Raw genomic sequence first — 25,080 nt, forward strand, 5'->3', positions numbered from 1 at the left:
GTCATTTTTCTCAAGATTTATTATTATGATTAGCCCACTGATTTAGATAGATATTTTGAAAAGCTTCACAGACCCCCTGCAGCACCTCCACATACCCCCAGGGGTACGTGTACCCCCATTTGAGAACCACTGTATTAGACAATCGTGCATTCTTGGGTGGAAATGACACATTTCAATCAGTGTTAAAGACCCACTTCGATGAAAACTGTGGTTTTTAACATTCTTGTGGCATTTTTCTGATAATGGAGGACATGCCCATCCATCCATCCATCCATCCCTCCATCCATCCATCCATCCATCCATCCATCCATCCCTCCCTCCCTCCCTCCCTCCCTCCCTCCCTCCCTCCCTCCCTCCCTCCTTCCATCCATCCATCCATCCATCCATCCATCCATCCATCCATCCATCCATCCCTCCCTCCCTCCCTCCATCCCTCCCTCCCTCCCTCCCTCCCTCCATCCTTCCATCCATCCATCCATCCATCCCTCCCTCCCTCCCTCCCTCCCTCCCTCCATCCTTCCATCCATCCATCCATCCATCCATCCATCCATCCATCCATCCATCCATCCATCCATCCATTTTCCAAATCCTTTCTACGGATTCTAACCCGGCTGCTTGTGGGTGAAGGCAGGGGACACCCTGGACAGGTCCCCCAATCTGATGCAGGGCCACCGTCACACACCCATGCACACCTATGGAAATTTTAGAGTAATCCAATGAACCTATGAAGCATGTTTTTGGACAGAGGGGAGGAAGCCGAAGTCCCCGGAGAAAACCCACGCATGAACAGGGAGAACATGCAAACTCCACACAAAAAGGTCCCCCCATTGATTTTCTGTTTCAGGTCATTTTTAACTGTTAGTGTGCACAGTCTTAAAACAAACTTTGCTTTTAAATTAAACCCCAAATAAAATGTTTTTTTTTTTTTAATCAAATATTGTTTCAATCTGTCAAAGTTTGATAAAACTCTACCTGATGCCGTTCTGGGATTAAACAGTGCTGAGAGACCCACTCTGATTAAAACTCTGTTGTTGTTTTTTTTTAAGCGACTGAAGAGCAATTTTTTAAAATTCAAAATGAATTACTTTAACAGTATATCTTCTTACCTGAAACGCTTAGATTCAAAGAGGACTAAAGTAGGTCTTTAGATCATATTCTCTACATGTGGCAAAGTTTTTATCAAAAGTGACAAAATTCCGTTGAAATCTGAAGCTGTGCAGACCTCTGATCATTTCAGGAACACGAAGAGAAAAGAACACCTGCATTAACATGCACACATGCAGACTGTTTGCTTTCCTCTGTTGTTGGTGGCTGATAAAGAGGTGAGACTTTCAGAAGCTTCTTAGCTTCATCCTGAATACCTGTGTCTCTGTGGTTGCTCTGGTAAGCTTGAAACTCGCTGTCAGTGGTTATCAGACGTTCACGCGCACGCCGCTCCTACTGTACCACGCCAGGAGGGCTTTCCGTTTCATGCCTGTTACCTCGCTCACAAACACTTTGCATAACAGCTGACAACTCCGGGAGAGGCAGTGGAAGTTGTCAGAGAGCATCTGCCATGCTGCAGATTTGTGTTGCAAGGAAACTTCTGGAAGAGCATTTCACACCTACCGTTCACGTGTGACAGCCGAGCTGCGCCCACACTCTTTAGTGAGATTATCTGCGCTTCGCCTGATCTGACTGACTTCTGTGGCAGTTTTCATGTGGGTGATTGGACACCTTTCCTCCCTCCCAGTCACAGCTCAGCCCTGCTGGAGCTCACTTAGATTGGCTGGACAGCCATTGAAGGGTGGCTTGAAAATACAGCTGCACAATATGGCAACTTTTGTTTAGCTGTGAAATGTTTTATTTCTCCAGTTCTCATGGAATTTGAAAATGAAAAGACAGAACAACAGGGGAGGGAAAAACACGTCTTTATGTTGTTTAGTACATGATGGGGATGAATAAAGTATAATGACCGTCATAAATACTGGACAATTTAAATTATGTCCAAGTAGTATTTGTTCAGGTTTCATCTTCTAAAGCCACTACGTACACTTTACGCATATGGCATGGAGGTCATTTGTCATACGTCAATAAAGGTGGAAAAAAGAGAAAAGCTGTGGTCTTTGTGTGAAATTTTCACAGATGTATCACAAATGAACCGCGTTAAAACCACAGATGTAGGAATAACCACGCAAAGAACACATAAATCAACAGAACATAAACCGCGTAATTATTGTGCTATTTATATGCAATTCATTAGTGATTTGTGAGACAATCTCGTAATTCATTTTGTGTGCTGTCAGACCGGACCTGTTGTGTCATGCGGCGTCGGGTCTAGCGGTTGTTCTCAGGACTCTTCAGATCCGTCCTTTGGAGTGAACTATGTAGGACTTTAAAGTCCTTGAAAGTGCTAAATTCTTGTCTTGGAAGACCTCAGGTGAAATATGGTGCTCTTCTCCACACACCCACCTTCTCAGGGGTCTCTCCTGGTGTCCGGGGGGAACCGCTTCTCTGTGGTGATGGTTGATGTCTTTAGAAGAACACAGGGATGAAAGCGCTGCCCCTAGTGGATCGTCTGTTCATTTGTCAACAGGATCTCACCACACGTCACCAGATCACAGCTTTTAGAGTCTATAAGACTGTTTTTCACTTCAGTTCAGAGTATTTTGAAAGATCTGACTCTGAAAGCGTCTCACAGACACAAACAGGTTTTGTCCACCTTATTCTCTGCACTGAACTGGTTTCGATGAGATCTGTTCGTCAAACTGATGGACATCTCACTGAGAAACCTTCAATCTCAGATCAAATGTACCTTTGATACAAAAGGGGAAATCCGAGTTGTTGTTGTTTGTTTTTTTAAACGTTTTAGACTTTAGATCAAGTTTCAACATCACAGATAATTGGATGGTTTGTGTATTTTCATTAAAAGAGGAAAACTGGTTCCCCACAGCCGGAGGCGGTGGCGGCCCCTGACAGCAGCAGCGGTGAGGTCTGCGTATCAGCGCATCACCATGACTGCCGCCTCGCCTCACTCTCTGCATCAGTGTCATTTCAGTCCTGCTAATGAGCTAATGAGTCTCTGGCTCTCTGCATCTGCTGATGCTTCAGGCGAGACCGGCCAGCTGCTGAACTCAATACAGATGAGGTTCCATAGTCACCAGAGCGCCGCACAGCCACAGGACGTGACGCCTCCTACCAGCTGATCGGTCTGCAGTGACTGCTTCTCTGCCCTGCTTGTTGAACCCTTCCAGAAGCTGAATTCTTCACGGGCCGCGACTCATTTTGCACTTCATCTCCAAAACAACTGACTGTTCTTTTGTTCTGCTTCCCCTCTTTGTTTCTCTTCTGCTCGATTGTATCCAAGTCCTTCGCCTGCTCCAGTCGAGTTACTCCTCTTGCCTTGATAACATCATCTCATCTCATGGATACAGCTCTTATCTCTTCCTCTTCTCTCTTGCAAAGCCGTAAATGGAGACTTGGAGCATTTATTGTTTTCCAAAAGTAAAAATGATAAAACATAAAGAGCTTTCTTTCTGTATTATCTGTTCAGAGGGTGAGACACGATGAACATAGTTCAGAATAACTTTCTTTGGTCTTGGTCCACTTCACAGCTCTTTACTTTATTACCAGCCCTTTTTTGGAAAAACAGCAGAATTGATTGACATTTTTGTCACGTCTCTGTTTTTGGCACTCATACTTTTTTTTAGATGTGTTATTTTGTGCTTTTTATTCTATTTCTACACCAAGTAAATAAAAACTAAAATGACGGGATTTGAATTTTCCTGCTATAGTAATGCCTTTAAGAAACCTGACAGTGAGATAAATGTGCCGAATAAAATATTGACTGCGTATGTGTACTAGACTGAAAGAAAAGGGTTTTTTTGGTGATACGCACGCCACCATGTCGGAGCCAGTAATCGTCAATTAGCAGTCATTGGTCTGAGACGTTGTTTCTATGGCAACCACTCACACTATTGAGGCACCGATTACCACTACCCCTGAAAGCGGGCTCGGAAGAATCCGTCAATCGTTCGAAAGTTCAACATGAGACCATTGAGGTCAGTTTAGGATGTATCAGTTTTCAAAATTGCTGCTTTACTGTTGGTTTCATCTCCATAGCAACCGTTGTATTATTAGAATCTGCAAAAGTACATTTTTTAATCTCCTTGGCAACATTTTTTTAACCACACCCACATTCCTAATATATTTATACTTAATGGCATAATGTTTTGTTCAGCTTGAGCCAGGGATTCATGTAATATAATGTAATATATAGAATGTAATATATTTTCACAGTATTCCAGTTAAGAATGTGCGAGCTACAGTGAAACGCCACTTTTGCAGGTTATAGCACGCTAACGCCAATCAAAACCAACAACGAAACCAACTTTTTCCCCCCAAGGAGCTTCAATGATGCTCGAGGAGTTAGGTCAACGAAACGTCACTGGTGGTTGTAGACTTGACCTGGCAGCTTGTGTGTAAAATTACTTGAAGATCCCTCACACAAAAGGTTTCCTTTCCCATGTTGTGCAAAGAGTGAACACTCTACTACAAAATAGCCCCCAAAAACTGTGGGTCCCGTAGTCATCCCATAATAATTCCAAAACTGCCTTTGGTCGAGGTGAAGTGCAAGAAACAATCTGGTCCTTGCAGTCCAGGACCGCTGCATAAACAGTGTATGGAAATTCCCCCCAAAAATATCCCAAACTATTTATGCCTTTTAAAATTCAGATTATTAGGTGAAAGTAGCAGCTTAGAAAACAAAAGCTCAGCAGCCTCCAAAAAGTGTTTGAGCGCCGGGGGAGGCGGAATGTGGACCAATCCACGGCGGAGGCTCATCATGAAGCACTTTGTACCACAACAGAGGTTAAAAGGCAACATGCAAGTCCATCATTTATCATTTAGAGGCTCCTATTAAATTGTAATGCAAATTTTAAATCCCTTAAAAGACGGAAGATTAGAGAGATATCGGGAAGGTGACAACTCCGGGTTAAATTCATGAAGGTTTCATGTGAGCAAACGCCACGCAGATGCCTAAAAAAGACCCTCCCGAACATCTGTCTGAGCAGATGTTTACGTTCTGGTTTACAGTACTTAATGTCATTTTCATCGTCTCCTTACTAAAGCAGCCACTACCCGTGTTTTTGTAAGACTGAAACGGTGATGATCAGACACTTGGGTCTCCTCCAGCTGACTGTCACGCTCGTCTCTCCATCTGAAAATGTCGCGCCGTCGCAGGAGAACCGGGCAAAGTTTGGTTTTCAGAGCAGAAATGCATTTTCTGCCTCCATCTGCACATACTGAGAGCTGGGGAGAGTTAGGGCTGCCCTGCTTAAATAATCACAAACCTCAAGGTAAATTATTAATCAGACTTAGCATGTTGTGTGCCCATATTATGCAATATGCATGTTTATGCTTTTAATTATGACAAGGAGGCATTGTGGAAGTCTTGTATGAGCATTCCTCAATTGCCTGTTATGTTTTATGCATGTCAAACACGGCTCGGCGAGAGCAGCATCTTCGGTCCTGCTGCGGTCCGGAGTGGGCTGATTCGGAGGGAAAGCTTGGCCTCCTTTTGTTTTTGACAGCATCGTCAGGCAGCTTAACTTAATACAAGTGTTCATGTCATCAATCGAAGCGCATTTTAGCATTTTTACAGTATTTACAGGTGTAAACAGTCCGACAGAAGGATTTTATTTTATTTTACTGTAGTTCAGATCATTAAACAAATGTAGATACTCTACAAACATATTTATTTACAATACATTTTCCATCTGTTCATTTGCTTCCGCTTATTTTGGACCGGATCGCAGGGCGTTCCCAGGCCAGTGGACCGGACATAGTCTCTCCGGTGTGTCCCGGGTCTTTCCCAGTGGGACATGCCTGGAACACCTCCCCAGGGAGGTGTCCAGAAAGCATCCATGCCAGGCAACCAGGCTTTCGTCTTTCTTTCTTCTCTGTTTCTTTGTTTATTAATGGAAAATAGCATTTTCCTGAACTTGTTTGGAAAATAATTGCCACTCTTTGCTCATTTGTAAGGGATGTGTGCATTTACTTTTTAAAGTTACTGTAAATGTCTATTACTGTGGGCTTGTTGAATCAATACATCTTTTAGAAGAAGTAAAGCAGCTAAAAACTCCAAAGAATCAGAGAGAACACCTGTCAAACAAAGTCTCTGACTCGTTTCAGTCTGAAAGGGGTAACAAAGAAGGTTCTGAGGCTCTGAGGCTCCAGAGAACCACTGCCACATCCTTCATCCACACATGACGAACACTGACTGACCGGCCGACCAGCAGGAGTCCAAAAACAAAACCAGGACTCATCTGGGAGGCCATCAAAGCAGCAAAGAAAGGAGGTATCCTGACTCAGTTCAGGTCAGAGTTGATGATCCAGCTATCAGAAAGTGACTTTTGGACAAACATGGATCCATGATCCCGACACTGCTGAGCAAAGAGAACATAGAAGAACGTCTGGATTATCCTCAAATCCTCTAGATGTCCTGATGAGACAAGAGGAACTTTTATTGGGTTCATCTCTCGACATCCATTACAAGACGATCATAGCGACACTAAAGCATGGTGGTGGTAGTTTGATGGTCTGGAACAGCAGTTCTTCACTACAGCCGAACTGTGATCCGCTCACAGCAGTTAAGTCAAATGAACGGATCAGAAAAGTGTTTTGGTCAAACCTTTGCCTGAACCTCAGCAATATTTGGTTTTGTAACCTTAAACAATCATTAATACTGACAAAACTCTTGACTTTGTATGGAAAACATGAGCCAAATTCCTCCTTATTGACACAGCAGGTTTTGTGTATTTAGGGTTTAAAACAATAAATGTGACACCAGAGAAACACTACTTTTCCCAGCTGGCCTCCTGGCTCGGCCTATTTCTCTATGAGTGGAAGAATCTGTCACGGTTCCCATTAGAGCTCTGCTCTGACATCTGTGAAAGCGGCCATGGTGTCCCTTATTGTGTTGACGCAGCATGAAACCCAGGCTGGCATGCTCGGCCTAATCTGATACATCAGATATAGCCCCTCTTGGCCTGTCTGTCTTTCCTGTCGCTGCATGCAGCAGAAAAAACCTCCTGCCTCCGCTGCCCTCCTAAGGCCTGTTCACCGTCTTTCTCTGTCATTCCTGTCGCTTTTGAGTGATGGGACAAAAAGTTCAGGTTAGACTCGTGATATCTTCCGTTCAGCGTGATGAGGCCGGGCTCTTGTCGTTATTTCAATAAGGAAAGATATTGCAGATTTATTTTGGAGACAGAAACATGTGCATGAATTAGGTCCATGATCTTCTGCGATTAGGCTCTGGGGCCGATGACGTCTTGTGGAACTTGGACTACAGATGAACAAACCCAAGAGCTTAGACTAAGGCTCAAGAACCACAACCTTGCCTGTTGTCCAGCTCTCCCTGGACTGCGTGACGCTGACTACATAAATCAGGTGTGTTTAGTTAATCAGGATTACGTGAGTCAGGTAACAAGCAGTAAACCGGACAGGGAGAACTGGAATACAGGCAGGGTTGTGGCTCCTAAAGACCAGGGTTGGCCAGTCCTGGTCTAGATGCTAATGGTGGCTAGAGATCAGACCATCCCAAAGTATCGCTCCAGGTGGAGAATGGGGTGGAGGCGGGGCGGTGTACCATCTAGAATGTAGAAAAAGACGGCCGTTCATGGATTTAAAATGATTGTCATTGGCTGAGAAGAAAGGCAGCCCATTTAGCGATTGGTTCAAGTGAAGGCCTAATTGATGATGGTGTGTAAAGTGAAGTAACATCCCAGCGTACCTGTAAGTGAGGTAGATCTTTCCTATTGAATTTGGGCCAAAGCTTCACTTCAATAAGGGGAGATATTTGGAATGCGATTTAAGATTTATTTGTGTTACAGAAAAATGTCCATGATTTAAGTCCACAATCTTTAGCAGTTTTGCTCTGGGCCACTTACATCTTGTGTGCTTAGAATGAACTCTGTCTACACCTTGATGTGGTTCGTGGTTAGAGGCCAGATCTTGACAAAGCATTGCTCCAGGTGAGGAGCAAGGTAGAACCATCTGGAATGAATTGAGACAACATCTGTGAAAAAAACATACGATTGGCTGTGAAGAAAGGCGAGCAGTTCAGCAATTGGTTCAAAGGAAATGCTTGATTGATGACGATGTGTGGAGTGACGTAACAACCCAGTGTACCTGGAAGTGAAGTAGATCTCCTTTATTGAAATTGTGCCACAACAGACGCTCTGATTTTTGTGTCTAGACTTTGGTGGCATTTTCTTTTTTACGGTTTGGTCTGCAGCCTAAAAGCAGTTTGTGTCGTGTGCATCTGCCATCCTTCATCGATCACAATCATAAGGTAATTGGTGTGTACTTATATAGCAGTTTTCTACCTTGCTTGAAGGCTTACAGTGCTGTACAGTCACAGTCCCACACACCTTCAAATTGAGGCTTCACTGCCGAACACTGGCACCCACCTGTATCCAATCCGAGGTCGACTGCTCTACCACTGCACCACGGTCGCTCAGTCAAGCCCATTGATCTCATCCGTGCTCCCCTGTATTTAATATCTGATCCTCTACTTTCTGTCCGTTGTCGCCAGTTTATAGGACCTTGTTTGTCGGACTATAAGTCAGAGTCTGGAGTATAAGTTGCATTTCTGGGAGAAATTTATTTAACAAAACACAGGAACAAGAACGGACATTTCATCTTGAAAGGCAGAGCATTATAAACGATTGGTGCTTTTTATTTAAAAAAATAATTATGTCAGTCCTACTTGAACAGAATTCACACCCCCAGCCATACTTTCCAAACGTATGCAATTAATAATCCGAAAAATGTGGTGTTTTTTTTTTTACTAGTTCCAGCGGTCTTCAAGTTATGTCAAGTTTATGTTTTTTAGGTCCAGGATCTTAGAATGAAAACAAAGATCTCATCGCGATCACAGATTTCTGTAGATCTGAAGAATCCCTGAAATGACGGGAGAGGATCCACTATTTATCATTTTCTTTTTTATGTATCAGTATATTTTTTCCTGATGTTTTGTCTCTGAAAATCAAAGTTATTTGGTCATTTTTTATTTAATAAATAGTGTTATTCATTTTATTAAAAAGATCATGAATAACTAAAACTTTATTATAGGGCTTTACAATTAAAGAAAGATAAAAGAAGTTTAAAGTTGTAAAGAAAAAGAGTATTGTGGCCCTCACAAGAAAAAGTTTGGGGGCCCCCGCTCTAGCATCCATGTGGTGTTGGAAGATTTGTTGTCTTTCATTCTTCCTATCATTCAAACACCACATGAACGCGGCATTTCTCTTAAGTTTTACACGCGGTACATCAAGCCGTTGGTGCTATTGGCTCTAAAATGAGAACCAAAGTTTTATAAAATATAATTTTCAATCCAAGTGTTTTCATCCAGATTCCATGTTATTTCTTTCTCACTCCCCGCATCTGCTCCTGGTCCGGCCCTTCTATCCAATTTTAGAACCCAATGTGGCAAAATAATTGCCCTCCCCCTGCTCTAACCTGTACCTGCGAGCCCCCTTCCACTGCCCCCTTCAGGAGAACAAAGGTTCTTCTCTCACCATCTGATTGTTTCAGTTTTTCTCTTTTAGGGGTTATTTTCTTTATGTTAGATGAATTGTTCCAAACTATATACATAAAAGAATGTTGCCCTTTTAGAATCAACTAACAACAACCCAGAGGTTTCCAAAAGGTAGAACATTGCATTTGCTTTGGAACCCAAACTCTGTGTGGATCTAGATGTAAACTGTTCCTTCCACAATGTAGTTTCATCAGCAGTGAAACGCTACACCAGAACAAACGCAAAGTCTTTATTTCCACCTTGCAACAGAAATAAACAAATTCAAAAACTGAAATTAGTCTGGATATTAAACATGAACTCATACCTGAGTAAGCGCTTATCGTCCCCATTGGCCTAAGAAGTAAAACAGCCCATAGCCAACACTAATTTATTTCTATTTGCTCAGAAATGAGTTTCAGCGTGTGCTTGTCTCCGGAGTTTTCAAAGTGAATGGGATTTTTTTTTCCTGATGAAATGTTCTCTCATTTTTCCAAGATTGTGTCTTCCTATTACAGAAGCTCTCAGCTGCTGTGCAGAAAAGTCACCCGGGTCTTGTAATTTCAGATCAAAAGCAGAGTGGCGTTTTAAAAGAAAAAGCCCAGCAGCCCTCTGTGATGCTCACTTGGAAGCACCAGAGCAAAAAGCAGAGCCTTTTTCAGGCTTTCTGCCAGGTCTTTGTGGATGCAGGTCTGCAGAGTGGCTCTGTGGAAGTGGACTTAGTGAATGCACCAACATCAGAAAGTAACATGTCTAAACACCCAAATGCTGGATAAGGTTGTTCTTTTTTACCGTCCAGTACTCACTTGTTTCTCCAGGCAACTCCACGTAAATCTTATGCTATGTTCACACCTGGTATGTACCGAATGCGGGTTCTTGAATGCACTTTTAGCATATGGTGTTCACGCTAGACTTTCGCTACCCAATAGTAGCACGTTTGCCACCTACAGTTTGAAAAGGCTTGGTACAAAACGGTACGAAGCAGTACAAATCTGGTGAATCTGGCTCCAAGTTTTTTCTTTCAGAGCTCTATTCCATTTTATGACAGTCTTGGTGTCATAGAATTCCATCCGGACACAAAGCACATTAGAAACAGTATTAGTTTCTCTTTCATGATCAAATTTGAAACGGTTGGCACTTCTTTGAATAAAGTGGATGCCATCCATACGTCACTACCAAATCCGAGTTCCCGATTGGTCAAAGTTCAACTGGTTTAACTTTCAACGTGCCTTAAGTGGCCAAGAAGAGCCCAAAAACAGATTTAAAGACCTGCAACACGTGAATGAAAGTGTTTTTATCATTTTCTTCTAAAGGTCAAAGTGCGCATTTACACGTATTCACATGGACTTTTCATTGGAAGTGGTCACTTGAACGCACGTTTCAGACAGAATTACCCATACAACTTACCACACACAATAATGGTACGTTCCATTTTACGACGTCCCTTGAAGTGGCCGCACGAGACACAAGACACACCTGGCCGCTCCTCCCTATGACCTTCCAAGGGATAGGACAGCCAAACAACCTGCTACACCTGTACAGGTGCATGAGATGAAGGCTTTAGTTCAGGTAACTTTGTAGTGAAAATCACTCAAGTTGGCTGTAAATTAGTCCTGAACCGTTTTCTTCCTTTCTTTGTGGAAGTGAAGTTTTAAAGCAGATACGGTTACTCCTTTACACCATATCAATTCAGGGCTGTATTGGTTCCAGTGTCACAATCTTTCCGTTGGTTCAAGAAAGAAAACAACATTTTGACATTTTATTGAAACTTTCCCCTTCTCAGGACTACTTCTCATGCTGCTGGAGACTCTCTGTCTCAGAGGACAAGGGGTCAAATTAAAGGTCAGACAGTTTAGGCAGGATTTCATGCAGGAAGAACCAACAGCAAAGACTTTACTAGCTGAATTCCCCCCCCCGTTTTGTTTCATTGTGCTTTTAACTCTTTAAAAACTGGGGGGATCCCATCGGTTTGTCATTTGGATGCAGCTTCAGCCTCAGCATGGGTTTAAATTTTCCTGTGATGTGTTGTTCCTGGGTTTTGCCTGCAGGACGCCAAATTTGTGGAGGAGAGGAGGAAGCAGCTGCAGGGCTACCTTCGCATGGTGATGAACAAGCTGGTCCAGACTCTGCCGGAGTTCACCGCTGGGCCCTCCAAAGAGACCCTGCTGTCTCTGCTGCCTTTCTGTCAGTAAGTGCAGCCGCGCTGTTTGATATCAGATGCAGACAGTTGGATTTTGGTGTCAATTTGTTGGTAAAACTGTTAAAATTCACACATTTTACTGCTGCTGTGTAAGAAACCATCTGAATGACTGACTCTAGTGCTGACCCTCCCTCGCATGTGGAAACCAGACGATTGAATCAAACTGTTATCCATATTCACATCTGCTTCCACTCAGTGCTGTCAGTCAGTCAGCTGACGTGATCTGTCACACAGTCGGCCTGGAAAGTCATTTCCTCTCTGGAGGCGTTGTTGACCTCTGGCCGAATGCAGTGGCATATTAGATATGAATTTAACCTTTCACCTCCTAGACTTCAATAAGTCATTCTGAATCTTCTCCCTTCTGGAAAGAAAGGAGGGGGTGAAAAACATGTACGGAGAGCTCGTTGACTCTTCAAACCTAAGATTTAATTCAGGTAATTGTTACATTTGTAACCGATTTCTATTCAAACCAATTCAGAAAAAGTCTAAAAACGTCCCCAAGTGTTCTTCGTTTTTGCAGGTGAGTCACTTTGATCTTTTGATGCTTTAAGATTTAAATTTTTTAAAAGTTTGTCACGCAAAATCCCAAACTGATAACGACTTATGTAAAATAAACTCTTTACAGAAATGAAGCTTCTACTAAATTTATTTTTTTGGTCAATAAAAAAATAAGGACGAACTTATGATAACAAATTGTTCAAATTTTCAAAAACAAAAAAGTCATTTTATTTTTTCAGCCTTTTTAGGCTCTTTAGTTTCTCTTCCAGCAGTAGTTTTCAAATATGTGGACTTTAGTCCCATCAGTGTTTTAACCATCGTCATTTAGATATTGATTCTTCCCCCCCCCACCTTTGTGCCATTGCTATAAACACATCTCAATGTTTTCTGAATTCAGCAAACAACAAACTGAATGAGCCGCGACAGATCACACCTGATAAAGACACTAAATGACAAGATATTCAACTCCATAAAGAACTTTAATTGAATTTCAAGACATTTCAAAAACAACAGAAAAAAAGAAAAAATAACAATAAAAAGGGAAGATATCAAATATTTTTGAGAAAAGTCCTTATTTGATTAGAAAATAACATAATATTTACTTTCAATCATAGACATTTTTTGGTCTTATACATACAGTACTTATATATATATATATATATATATATACGTTAAATCCATTGAATGTAATAGTTGTCTAATGGAGTTGGATTAATTGCTTCAAAGGAAGTGGGAAGAAGTGATTATAAATAATGATAAAAATTGTGTTTTTGTTGATTTGAACATCCTTGTTTGGCATTTTTCTGATGATGGAGGACATCTATAAAGTATTTGATGAGTATTTTTTTTAATAATTTAAATTGTTTTGAAAAAATGCAGTTTGAAAAAGATGGTATTTGTGACATAAATATTAAGTATGGGCGGGTCACAAGCCCCCTACTCTGAGCTCTGAGGAACAGTGAGGGGAAGAGGGTGGGGTTGCTCCACGCCAACAGTCCCACCCATGATTCAATGAACTACTGCAGCTCTGCAGAAACTATGACCTATAAAACAACACAGGTTGTTTTTTTTTGGCATAATCATAATTAAAATACCCCTTTTTTTCTTTAAAATATTTGCCAAATTGTGTTTCAATTGATATTAGGTTATCAATACAGTTCTAGTTTAAGTGCAGATTATTTATAAGATAAAGTTCTTATTGTTTATCATCAAAACGTATGAATACACTATTGCAGAAATCCATTTTGAACATTGTGTAACAAAATAGAATACTAATTGATTGTCAGTATAGAAAACCTATAGCAGAAATTGATCCAGGATTTACACATGTGATCCATGAAACGCTCCCAAAAGTTCAGACTCTCATTTTTCAAGTGGTGCTGGAGGATTCTGACCTGAATTTTCCACATTTGATCCATCTGCTGAGGGATAAGCTGGCAGGAACACTCCATGCTTTAACATAAAATTATTTAACACATCGGTGAAATACACATCAGCCTCTGAAACAACTATCTATTGATTTATAACATAGCAACTAAAAAGTCCATAGAAAATTGCAATAAAAACAGCAACAAAGAAACAACAAAAGAAAAGAAAAAACAATTAAAAATAGACTTGATGGACAAATCGGCCCAGTAGGAGCTGCAGATCTTTAACAGTTTTTACCCACAATCTGTTTCTTATTTGGCTCCATGGATTTGTGGAACGGACAACTCCAGATAAAAAAAGAATCAATAAAAACCAGCAGCCAATGTCTCCGACTTAGCTGAGGATATTGCCTCTATCTGTGATCGATCAACGTCTGAGAGCCAGTGAGGAAAAGGCAATTCTAAGTACAGCTGTAATTGATTCAAATCCTTTAAAAAAAGAACACATGTGGACTTCAGATGTCTTACGGGGAGTAATATTGATGGAAATTGGCCGACCATCAGTTTGACCAAAGTGCATTTTGTTGATGAGCAGTGCCTACAGGCCAGTTCATTGTCTCAAACTGGGGGAGCCAGATGCAGGGACCAATTAACCTAATGACCAGCCGGCAGGACTCAGCCGGGTTCACGCTGCTGTGCTGCTGGCCGCTACCTGCTGGGGGTTTGGCCGCTTCACTCCAGTCAGGGAACATTAGACGCTGCCGTTCAAAGGAAATTGCGCCCAAATGATTAAAATGATAACAAAATTTGGACATGAAGTACGTTTTTTTTTGTCACTGCTGTTTTCTGTACCTCATTTCTTAGGCGTTATTGTGGTCTGGTAATGGCGACATTTAGTCATTTCCTCATATGAAAAGATAAATCAGCTTATGATCACCGTAGCGTGACCTGCAGACGGTAGTGGCAGGAGTAATCTAATTTCTTTTTTCCTTGGGTCAGATTTGAAACAAAGTAGGCCTTTATTAAAACTGTCAGAACAACATTGTGAGGTGAAAACAGTGATATTTGCCTTCAAAACATTGCGAAATGACTGTATAGTAAGCTCACGGTCACGCCAAATCAATTCTTATTCAATTATTTTTCTTTTTTCGCTCTAACAGAACCGATTTTGATCCAATAGCTGACTGAAATGTTGATTAATTTATTACTGTTAAAGGTCATTCAATACAAACCATAAGAAAATCCAGAATGGATTAAAGTCTTGTAGCAACATTTCCCTCACAGATTAATTCAATCAAAGTGGTGAACGTCTGATCTTTGATGAAGCAAGAAAACTGAACCCCTCACTGCTCCTTGTGATCTTAATGGTGCCTTGCTTGGTGGCTCTTTTACCACCAATGTGTAAATGTGTGAATGTGATTTGTCACCTAAAAGGACTTTGCGTCTTAATTAAAGTGCTAAATAATTATACGTCATTTGTGGTATTTTATCTCTGCAAGACATTTAAAAAGACAATTAGTCTCACCTTCCACCGTATTAGGTCACCTTGTTAGTATTGGGTCAGATCCCCTTCTGCCTTCAGAACTGCCTTAATCCTTGGTGGCATAGATTCATAAAGGTACTGGAAACATTCCTCAGAGAGTTTGGTCCATATTGACATGACAGCATCACACAGTTGCTGCAGATTTGTTGGCTGCACATCCATGAAGCAAATCTCCAGTTCCACCACATCCCAAAGGTTCTCAATTGGGTTGAGATCTACTGGAAGTAGCATCAGAAGATGGTACACTGTGGTCAGCAACAATACTCAGATAGGCTGTGGCATTGGAACCATGCTCAACTGGTACTAAGATGCCCAAAGAAAATATCCCCCACTCCATGACACCACAACCACCAGTATGAACCATTAATCCAAGGCAGGATGGATCTGTGCGTTCAAATTCTGACCCTACCATCCGAATGTGGCAACAGAAATGGAGACTCTTCCCACCAGACAATGTTTTTCCAATGTTCTATTGTCCAGTTTTGTCGAATCTGTGGGAATTGTAGCCTCAGTTTCCTGTTCTTAGCTAACAGGAGTGGGACCCGGTGTGGTCTTCTGCTGCTGCTGTAGTCCATCTCCCTCCAGGTTGGACGTGTTGTGCGTTCAGAGATGCTCTTCTGCAGACCTCGGTTTGAACCAGTGGTTATTTGAGTTCCTGTTGGCTTTCTATCAGCTGGAACCAGTCTGGCCATTCTCCTCTGCCATCAACAAGGCATTTCTTCCCACAGATCTGCCACTCACTGGATATTTTTCCTTTTTCAGACCATTTTGTGTCAACCATAGACGGTTGTTGATGAAAATTCCAGTAGATCAGCAGTTTCTGAAATACTCAGAACAACCCACAACGTTGGTCACTTTAACGTTCAACATTCAAAGTCACTTTAATCACCTTTCTACCCCATTCTTATGCTCAGTTTGAACTGAGGCGGATCGCCTGGCTCATGTCTACACGCCTAAATGAATTGAGTTGCTGCCATGTGAATGGCTGTTGGACAGGTCTGCCTATAAAGTGGCCAGTGAGTGTGTATTTATGCCTCAGTAGACACTGTTTAAAGTGATGAATGAATTGTGTCATCGGCATAGCTGTAATTTAAAAAACCATGTGAGTAAATGATTTGGCTTAAGGAAACTGTTTGGACATCAAAAAGGAAAGGTCTAATCTCTGAGGGACACCTGTGGAGAGATAATAACGTTTAAAGAACATTACATAGGAAGTACTATTGGAGATTTCGAATGTAGTATTTTGTCGTTTTGTCTCTGACAGTTGTAGGCATTTGTTCTTGGAAGATGATGCTAAAATCTATACGCATAAAGCAGCATACTTTACTGGCTTCTATCTACTTAATGACAGCCAATTATCCTTTAGACATCCATGATACCACCAGAGTCTTGTGGGATCTTTGACTTTGTCATTTTGGGTGGAGAAAATCAAAGACAAGATGACAGTTGTTCCCATACCTCAAAACAATTTATATCCACGGGAGAGACGACAGGTCCTTTGCAGAGAGCAGCAAGGAAACTGTAATAAAATCTGATGTGAAGAGCGAAAAAATGGAAACCGTAGCTGTAGATTAGGATCATTTTGAGGAGATACGCAGCGGTTGAAGGTCAGAATGTGTCTCCCTCAATAGTAAGCATGTTAACACATGAAAAATGAAGTATAGCTCATACTGTGGATCTCCTGTCCAAAAAAAGGCCCAAACTAAGTTAAGACTTTTTGCATCATCTGCTCATATGAGCTTAAGTTGAGTTGGTACAAAGAAATCTACCAGCTGATCAGCCATTGTTTGGGTTTTATTATAATTAGCCACTCACACTGACGACAGCTGACAGAGGAAATGGCTTGAAAGGGTTCCCGCTGCTGGGCAGCCCAGTGGTCTGGCCGTTAGCACTGTCACTTCACAGCTTCTTGACACAAACCAGAGCATTGCGCTGACAGACCCACTGTTGTCAGCCGTGCACTTTGATCATACTGATCTTTTCCACTCAGCAGGAGCTTTTTAGGTAGTAGAGTAGAAAGATTTTCTATCGATGATGTAGTGTCTATTCCCGGAAGAAAGTGAAATGTACTAGAACTGACGTTTCTCTCTATTTGGTATCTATTTTTAATGACTCAAAGACATTTTATGAGGTGTTTTAGAAGTGAAAAAAATGGCTTAAGAAGTGTAACTTTTCGTTCACACTGGACGCAGTTTGCACGTCAAAAGTTACTCTCAAAGGTTTTAGTTTTTAGTTTTTTTATATCTCATGTCATGTCAATGCACGGAAGACACGGATGACGTTCAGAAATCAGGCTTATTCTTCATTTTAAAGGGATTTGCAACAGCATTGTTGATCACGTCTCCATGTCTGGGTTCATTCAGATACTCTCTCAGTACGGCAAGCTTAACCATCTTCTGCAGGAAAGCTGCGTCTGAATTACGGCGCTTTCAGCGGTACCTCCGTCTCCCTGTGAACCAGTTTGAAGACTTGTTGTCCCTCATTAGTCAGAGGAGGGAAAAAATAAGAATAAATAAGAGGAACTTTTTGTCATTGTCTCCATACAGATAAGAAAAATAGCTTAAGGTTCAAGAGTAAGCAATAAGTACAAACGCCAGACAACTCAAAGCAAATTTTGCTTTTATTTAATCAAACACAAGACAAATGTAACCCCCATTTCTGGGATGAATAATAAATTAATGAACACACTCTTGGAATCAAAGTTAAGTATAAGATTTTTCTTCTTCTCACTCCCTTTTGGACTTGTAATTAATTATTTAATTTTATAATTTTGTCTTATAGAATTTTGTCTTACCTTGTTTTATATAATTTTCGTGTTTTATATAATTTTTGTCTTATTTTGTTATTCTACACTTGTCCAAAATAAAAAGTTTACTTACTTAAAGTCTCAAAGTCACACTTTGTAGTCTAGACTAAAAGGAGACAAACATTCACCTTGAGAGTAGCACCATTTTCTAAAGGATTAACAATTCAGCTCATATCTGGGGTCTAAGGTTTTAATTAAATATTAAACCCCGTCTTCCCCACGGAGAAGACGATGAAGCAGCAGGAGTCGCGGTCAGCCCAGCTCTCAAGGCACCAACAAGATCACAAAGTGGAGCCGGATCAGTTCACTGTAAAACCACTAGGTGGCTTGTTGCTTGTGCCTATTTTTCTCTATTCACTTGAAGTGGTCCAATTTTACAACCAACAGAAAAAGCAAGGTTGATGTCAACCATGAAGCTAAATGGTTTGTTTCCACTTGACCTGTAATAAACTAATGACACCTTTATTTAATCCTTTTATTTTCTCAGTGCTTTCACAATAGAATCCCAAAATGTTGATGTTCGTGGCTCTGAAACTACTAATGACATGTTGGCTTTCACAGCTTACAAATGATTCTCCGGACAACTTTGAATTATACTTTTTTGTCATTTATTTCATATTAGCTGTATGGTAGCTACGACAGAATTTTAAGCCCAGTTTACAAACAAATATATATATATAAAAACCAAAAAACGTTTTATATATATATATATATATTGTAAATTTGTACAACATTTTTTACAAATGTGTAAATTTGCAAGAAAAAAGTCCTAAATTAACAAGAAAAAACACCAAAGTTGTCTGTTTAGCGGAGCCTTGCCTGGAGATAAAATATGTGGAGAATTTTGTGAAGCTTTATTTCCAGATAGGTTTCAAAATCCTAAAAATTCTGGGAGTAAGTAGCACTTAAGCCACTTATTCTAATATCTGAAGCATGTTTAATGACTGGGAGCCACAGGTCAAAGGAAAAACACGAGCGCATTTCTAGCTGGAATAGGTTGAGGCTCTTGTAGGATATCAGACTCTACTTAAACAGGAAGGATTTTTTTGTCCTGTTTTGCTGCCTTAGTTCAGCTGTTTGTGACAAAGATATCCACAGTGATGTCACAGAAACAGCTGTGCCGCTCCTGAGAAAAACACTCAACGAGATCAATAGATCAACCCCAGAGAATCAATGAATGATAAAACCTTTAGTTACTCCAAAGAAAATGTAAACAAACCCCCCAAACTCCCTCACAAACTATGCAGTTACTACATTGAAAATCTTAAAGCTACATTCACCGCTCGTTCAAACGGCCATTTCCAATTAAAAGTCTATACACGCGCGTGTAAATGTGCGTTTCGGGTGTTTCTACGACCGTTTTTGTGTTCTACAAACAAAACGGACGGCCAAACTTAAACCAGGTCAAACTTTGACCAATCAGAGACTCGGATATGTATGACTGCGTCCTTTTTAATTAACAGAAGTTCCAAATTGATCATGGAGGAAAAATTCAGCCAGAATTCTACAACAGCAAGTCTTTCATATATCGGAATAGAGCTGAGAAAGAAAAAGTCTGGAGCCAGATTCACCAGATTTTCACCGCTTCCACATCTCACGCCAAGCTTCTTCCAACTGCGGGTGGCGGACATGTGCTGGTAATCAGTAGCAAAAGCGGCGGAACATTTGACGCAGAAAGTGCGTCAAATGTTCGGTCTGTACGTTAATTAAAGCAACATAATCAGGCAGCCCAACCCTTCTCCTAAAAATCTGCCAAATATTTTTCCTTTCTTGCTATTAATTACCTGGATCAGACTTTTCCATCAATTAAAACTTGAAACGGCCTGATCCAACTGAGTTGTATCTAAACATATTGGGAGACTGTTACGAGGGGAATAGGAGGGACGTACCCAGGCGCAGAGAGGAGAGGAGGCAGGAGGATGCAGGGAATGGGGGTTTTAATAACAAAACTTACAAGAAAAAACCAAAACCACTGCTTAAGCAGGCTCCAAGACTCGAAAGACAAAACGCTCGAAAACAGGCAACAGCACAAATACAAACTATCGACCAGCACAGGAGGAGGGGAAAGACGAGACTTAAATACATACAGACAAACGAGACACAGGTGAACACAATCAGGCAGGATGGGGAACCAAAGTAAAACTCACAACAAAAACAAAACAGGAAACCCTACAAAATAAAACAGGAAGTGAACTGAAAACATCACAGAACAAAAAGGAAACAAACCACAAGGGCAAAGAAACAGAAACCGTAACAGAGACACTTGGTGAGCACGGTGGTGGAGGAGTGATGGTGTGGGCACTTTTTGAGCCAAAGGAGACTGCAGTCAAAAAAACATCAGGCTAAATGTGACCTTTTATTCAAAAATAAAGAAATAAAACAAGAAGGGAAATCCATCGGAGTGGTTTTAATCTATTTTATAATTTACTTCTACATTTTATCTCAGATCTATTGAAAAATACTAATCAAAACATTACATGTTTATTCAAGCTAATTTAATACGTTTTCTGCATATCATCCACCAACTGTTGATGAATTAATATTGCCATCCTGACAGGAAGTGACATCACTAAATGAAGAATTGCACTAAAATGAATAAATGTTGCTTGATCAGTTTTTCCCTGGAAAAGTGAGGATTTGACCTTTTTCTTTTTTTTTTTAGGTCAAACTGTACAAAAAGTTTTGTGAAAAGGAAAATGAAATTAAATTTACTATTTGAGAAATTGTTGTTTTCAAAACAAGATGTTATTAGTGCAGTTTGGCTTGTTTCTGCTGGATCAAAAGTTACAGATTTGCTTGTGCAACATGTCCCTCATGATGCTGGATGAACGGCAAGGTTTGTTTTTATTTTTTTATTTTTACCACATGTCAATTTTATTTATTTAATTTAATTTAATATACAACATAAATTTAATTAAATGTATTCAGCTAAATGAAATTAAAAGTATAAATAAATCACTAAATTATATATATATGTATATATATCAAACAATGAATATACAATGTATAAATTAAAAATAAATTAATAAAAACATATAATTTTAACAAACACAATCTAGACTGAAAAATCCATCCATTCCTCTGCCTTTGTGCTCTTTTTAATTTCTAGCTAAATCCTTTCCGTCAAAGCGGCTCTCGAACCTTAACTGTCCGTCACTAATCTGATGTGAGGTCCTCTCCTGCAGGAGGACATCTTCTGGTTCTTCTTCATCAGAGGCTCTCACATGTTTGAGAGATGGTTGGCATGGCAACCGGGGCAACAACGGCATTAGGTGGACAAAAATATATTTTCCAGAGAACGATGGGGAACTTAAACATCATCAGGAGACCCGCATCAGATTTAATTGCAATCCTTCTGCCTCCAATGATTTTTCTCCTGTGGCAACAGCGGGAAAGAAATTATTCCACGTTGGAAAAAAACTATAGAACAACATCATGTGGTTTTTATTTTAAGCAAAAATTTTGTCTTTGCTGTCATGAAACCATTACTTCTCTAATTGTTGCCCATAAGCAGCAAATGTAATGTTTTAGATGAAGTGATTTCCTCGTTTCAAAACCATAATCATGATTATGTCTGGAGTTTATCGGCTCTAGAGAAATATACACAACTACACACAAACTTGTTCTTACACACATTCATGACAAAATGTTTTCACTTTTGAACCACTTTTCTTCTATCAGGAAAAAAAAACAACTTTAGTTTAACAAGAGTACTTAAATTCATGTTACTGTTTGCTTTATTATTTTAAAATACACTTGACCCTGAAAAACCCAAGAGCAGTTTTCCTCTGGGCTTTGAAGGTTAATTTGACAATTTTGTAATTGTTTGTTCATCTTGGGTAGCAGCAAATACCAGCAGACAAAATAAAAATAAAAAAGGAACCAAAAATAAAAATGAAAAAATGGCTGACATTACAATAAAAAACAGATTTGACCCGGTGGGTTCTCCAGTGTTAAGTCTATCTACTGCTTCAATTATTTGTCGTGAGCTCTTCTAAAATGATTTGTACCGGAAGATTTAAGCTCATAAATTCAGACTAAAATACCTGACAAAGGTATTGGACATAAAACATAAGATGCAGCATTCCTTTTTTAAATTTATATTAATATTTTATGAAAACTAAAGAAACATTTGATGGAATTCTTTAATTCAGTTGTGCTCTTAAAAAAAAGAGGTACTTGAAAAGTAGAAAAGTAATCTTTAGAAAAAAATCACTAGAAAGTTGTGAAACGAATCTTAAAATAAAAGATCAAAAAGGGAAAAATAAGCTTTAAAGTTAGATAGATACTTTTTGCAGCCCAATAACTATTATTTTTTGTTAGTTCTAAGCAAATGGTTTGTATTTTTGAACGTTCTTATAAACCTAATTGTAGTTTATGTTGATTACAGTGAGAAAAAAACTAAACTCATACGTGGAAATTACACATTTTAAAAAACAAAATGAAAATACGATCTTAGTATAAGTTAGTCCAACTTGAAAAAAAATATTATGAAATCCCAAACTAGCGCTTATTCTTAGACCATAAATCAAAATGAAAATAACCACAATGAACTTTAAAATAACATCCTTAAAATTGAACCAAAAACGGTAACATTTAAGATTTAAATCACGTTTTTCTTCTTCAAAGAGTTTTTGGACTCATTCTAATAAGAATTTCCTCATTTCTATCTGAGTCAAACACATTTCTCCCCATGGTGAAGATGTGGAGCAAAGAGAAGTTAAAACCATTTCAACCTGATAAAATGTCTTAAAACGAGCTCTGACATCTTTTCAAGGATCTAATACTGTGCGGTTTGACATCTAAATAAGGAACTTTTTGTCATTTTTTTTGGCCCCACTTAAAAAGGTTTTGTAACAGTTTTTATATGAAGTTTTTTCAAATGTTTCTGCTCTTTTATAGTGTTTTATGATCACTTTCAAACATGACGTTGCCATATTTTTTAGAGTGGACTTCATTTCTGTGATTGGGGGGAAAACTTAAATACGTAAATTACGTTACACACTGCAAAAAAGTGTTTCAAAAGCAAAATAATTTTTAGATTGGGAAAAACCGTCTTAGTGACTACAAGTTTTTTTTTCATTCTTGGTCAGACCATTTTTCTAAGCATTAACAGGTTTTTCGGCTTATTTAAAGAAGGCGCTGGTTCCATTGAAGCCTTCAAACCACATGTGTGTTTAAATTGTCTCGTCGTCTCTGTTGTGTGTCCGCGCAGAGACGCACCTCAAGCCAACGACGTTGGAGCCAAGACTCCCCGATCCAGAACTTCCTCACGTTTCTCCAGACTGGGCCGCAGTCGCGCCCAGGAGGCCAGACCGGAGCCGCAGAGCGGAGACCTCTGAGGCGGCGGTGGGCGGTCCTGAGGCTCAGCTCCCGGAGACTCGCTACACCAAAGGAACGGGCCTCCGCGTGAAGCCAAAGCGCTCCCAGTACGGATCTCAGCCTTTTCCTTCTCAGATTTCAGAGACGGTGGACGACGGTCTCAGTGCCTGCAGTGTTTTGTAGCTGCTTTCCCGCCTTTAGCCTGGAGGGAAGAGCGCTGCCGCCATGAGGCGAAGACGGACTAAAGTCCAGAGAACTGTAAACAACGTTTTCCAGAGTCGGTGCCACTTTTTCCCGGGAAAACAATCCTGAGAAAAGCCAAGCATTCCTTTGTCCGGCTGCTTACGGAGGTTGGCGTTCATCCGGACAAACTCCACTGGGTCCCTAGAAATTAGTTTGAATGAAAAAATTGTCACTAAATTACCTCCTTTTGAATGTAATTATGGCATAAAATGAATGCAATATTTATTCAAAAGCAGTTTAAGGCCTTCGTTGTCCAGGGAATGTGTTCGTCACGCTGTGCATTTCATGGACTTTATAGGCGCTTTTAAAGCAGAGCGCCTAAACGCTTCATATCTTATTTTGAAATTGCTGTTTCACTCCGGATTCTGATTTCTCTGCAGAACATGCCAGACCTTCTGGAGCGCCAACACTCAAAAGCTCTTTTGGAGAGAAAATAAGTTGGTTTTTGTGAAAACTTTTTTTTTTTTTATGACGGAGGTCACAAACGGCCACAAAGATCAACAAATATCACTCATTTTCATTTTGCTGAGATTCTCTTCTTGGAGGAATTTGCAGGTCAGCTGCTGGACCTGCGGAGTAAAAAGGTTGAAATCAGCAGATCTGAGGGTTTAGCTGTGGAGTCTCAATGCACATAAATGTCTGAATAAAATGTGTGTGAACTCAAAGGGCTCCTGAGAATGGAGCTCCAGTTATTTATGGGTTTTTCAGGAGTTTGTGGGGATTTGGAAAGGTGTGTTGAAGATCTAAACGGCCATGGTTGATGGGATAAATTCAGTTTTCCTTTAACATAGACCTGAAATGAGGATGAGATGCAGAGAAGGTTTTTCTCTCCCAAAACATTTGACAGAACCACATAAACATAAATCATCTCTTCAGCATTTCACAGCTCCAACCTTGACGAGCTGCTGTTTTCATCCTGTGTTTGATATGAAATGAAGCTTTCACTGGATCCTTTTTACTACCACAGCAAATCATTGGGATTGGAGGCATATTTCATGGTATATTTCATGTAAAAGTACCTTATATGCATTACTGATTTATGTGTACAGCTGGAACATGAAAAGTCACACATTCATGAGAAATAAAAACATTTTTCCTACAACTCCTTTTTTTTTGCCATTGCCAAACTTCAGATTAATGAGTTTCTGCCTTTGACTGTATCTGACAACTGGAAGTTGCCATTTTTTCACGATATGGACGCCTCCATGTTGGAGCCAGACGACATCGGTAAGCAGCGATTGGTACTAGACTGAGTCAATGTTTCTATGGCAACCACTCTAGCCAGTCAGGAGTGAGCTTGTTGGAAGACCACAACTCTACCACTTGAAATCTGTCAAAGGTTAAAGAATGTTGGACCTACTTTTATTGAGGCTTCTGATTGGTCAGTTTGTCTGTTTTTTTAAAGTGGATTTTGGCTTCTTGGACCCAGCAGCAACTTCCTGTTTGGAGCGTCAGAGGGGGAGGAGTCACTCAGTCCAGTTCCCATTTACAGTCAACGTTTGGAATATCTGTCCACGGTTTATCATTAATAAATGTGTATTTTAAACT

General features: G+C 40.2%; 1 protein-coding gene across 1 annotated transcript in view; it reads left to right on the forward strand.

Moving 5' to 3' along the window:
- Positions 1-24,634, forward strand: part of snx29 (sorting nexin 29) — a 154,340-nt gene extending 129,706 nt beyond the window's left edge. The window contains exons 20-21 of the mRNA XM_023949208.1: positions 11,602-11,741; positions 23,183-24,634. Of these exons, the coding sequence (XP_023804976.1) occupies positions 11,602-11,741; positions 23,183-23,309 (267 nt within the window). The 3' untranslated portion in view covers positions 23,310-24,634. The remainder of the gene's footprint in view (positions 1-11,601; positions 11,742-23,182) is intronic.
- The last annotated feature ends 446 nt before the right edge of the window (positions 24,635-25,080 follow it).

The sequence above is a fragment of the Oryzias latipes genome, chromosome 19 (genome assembly GCF_002234675.1).
Source record: "Oryzias latipes chromosome 19, ASM223467v1".
NCBI lineage: Eukaryota > Metazoa > Chordata > Actinopteri > Beloniformes > Adrianichthyidae > Oryzias > Oryzias latipes.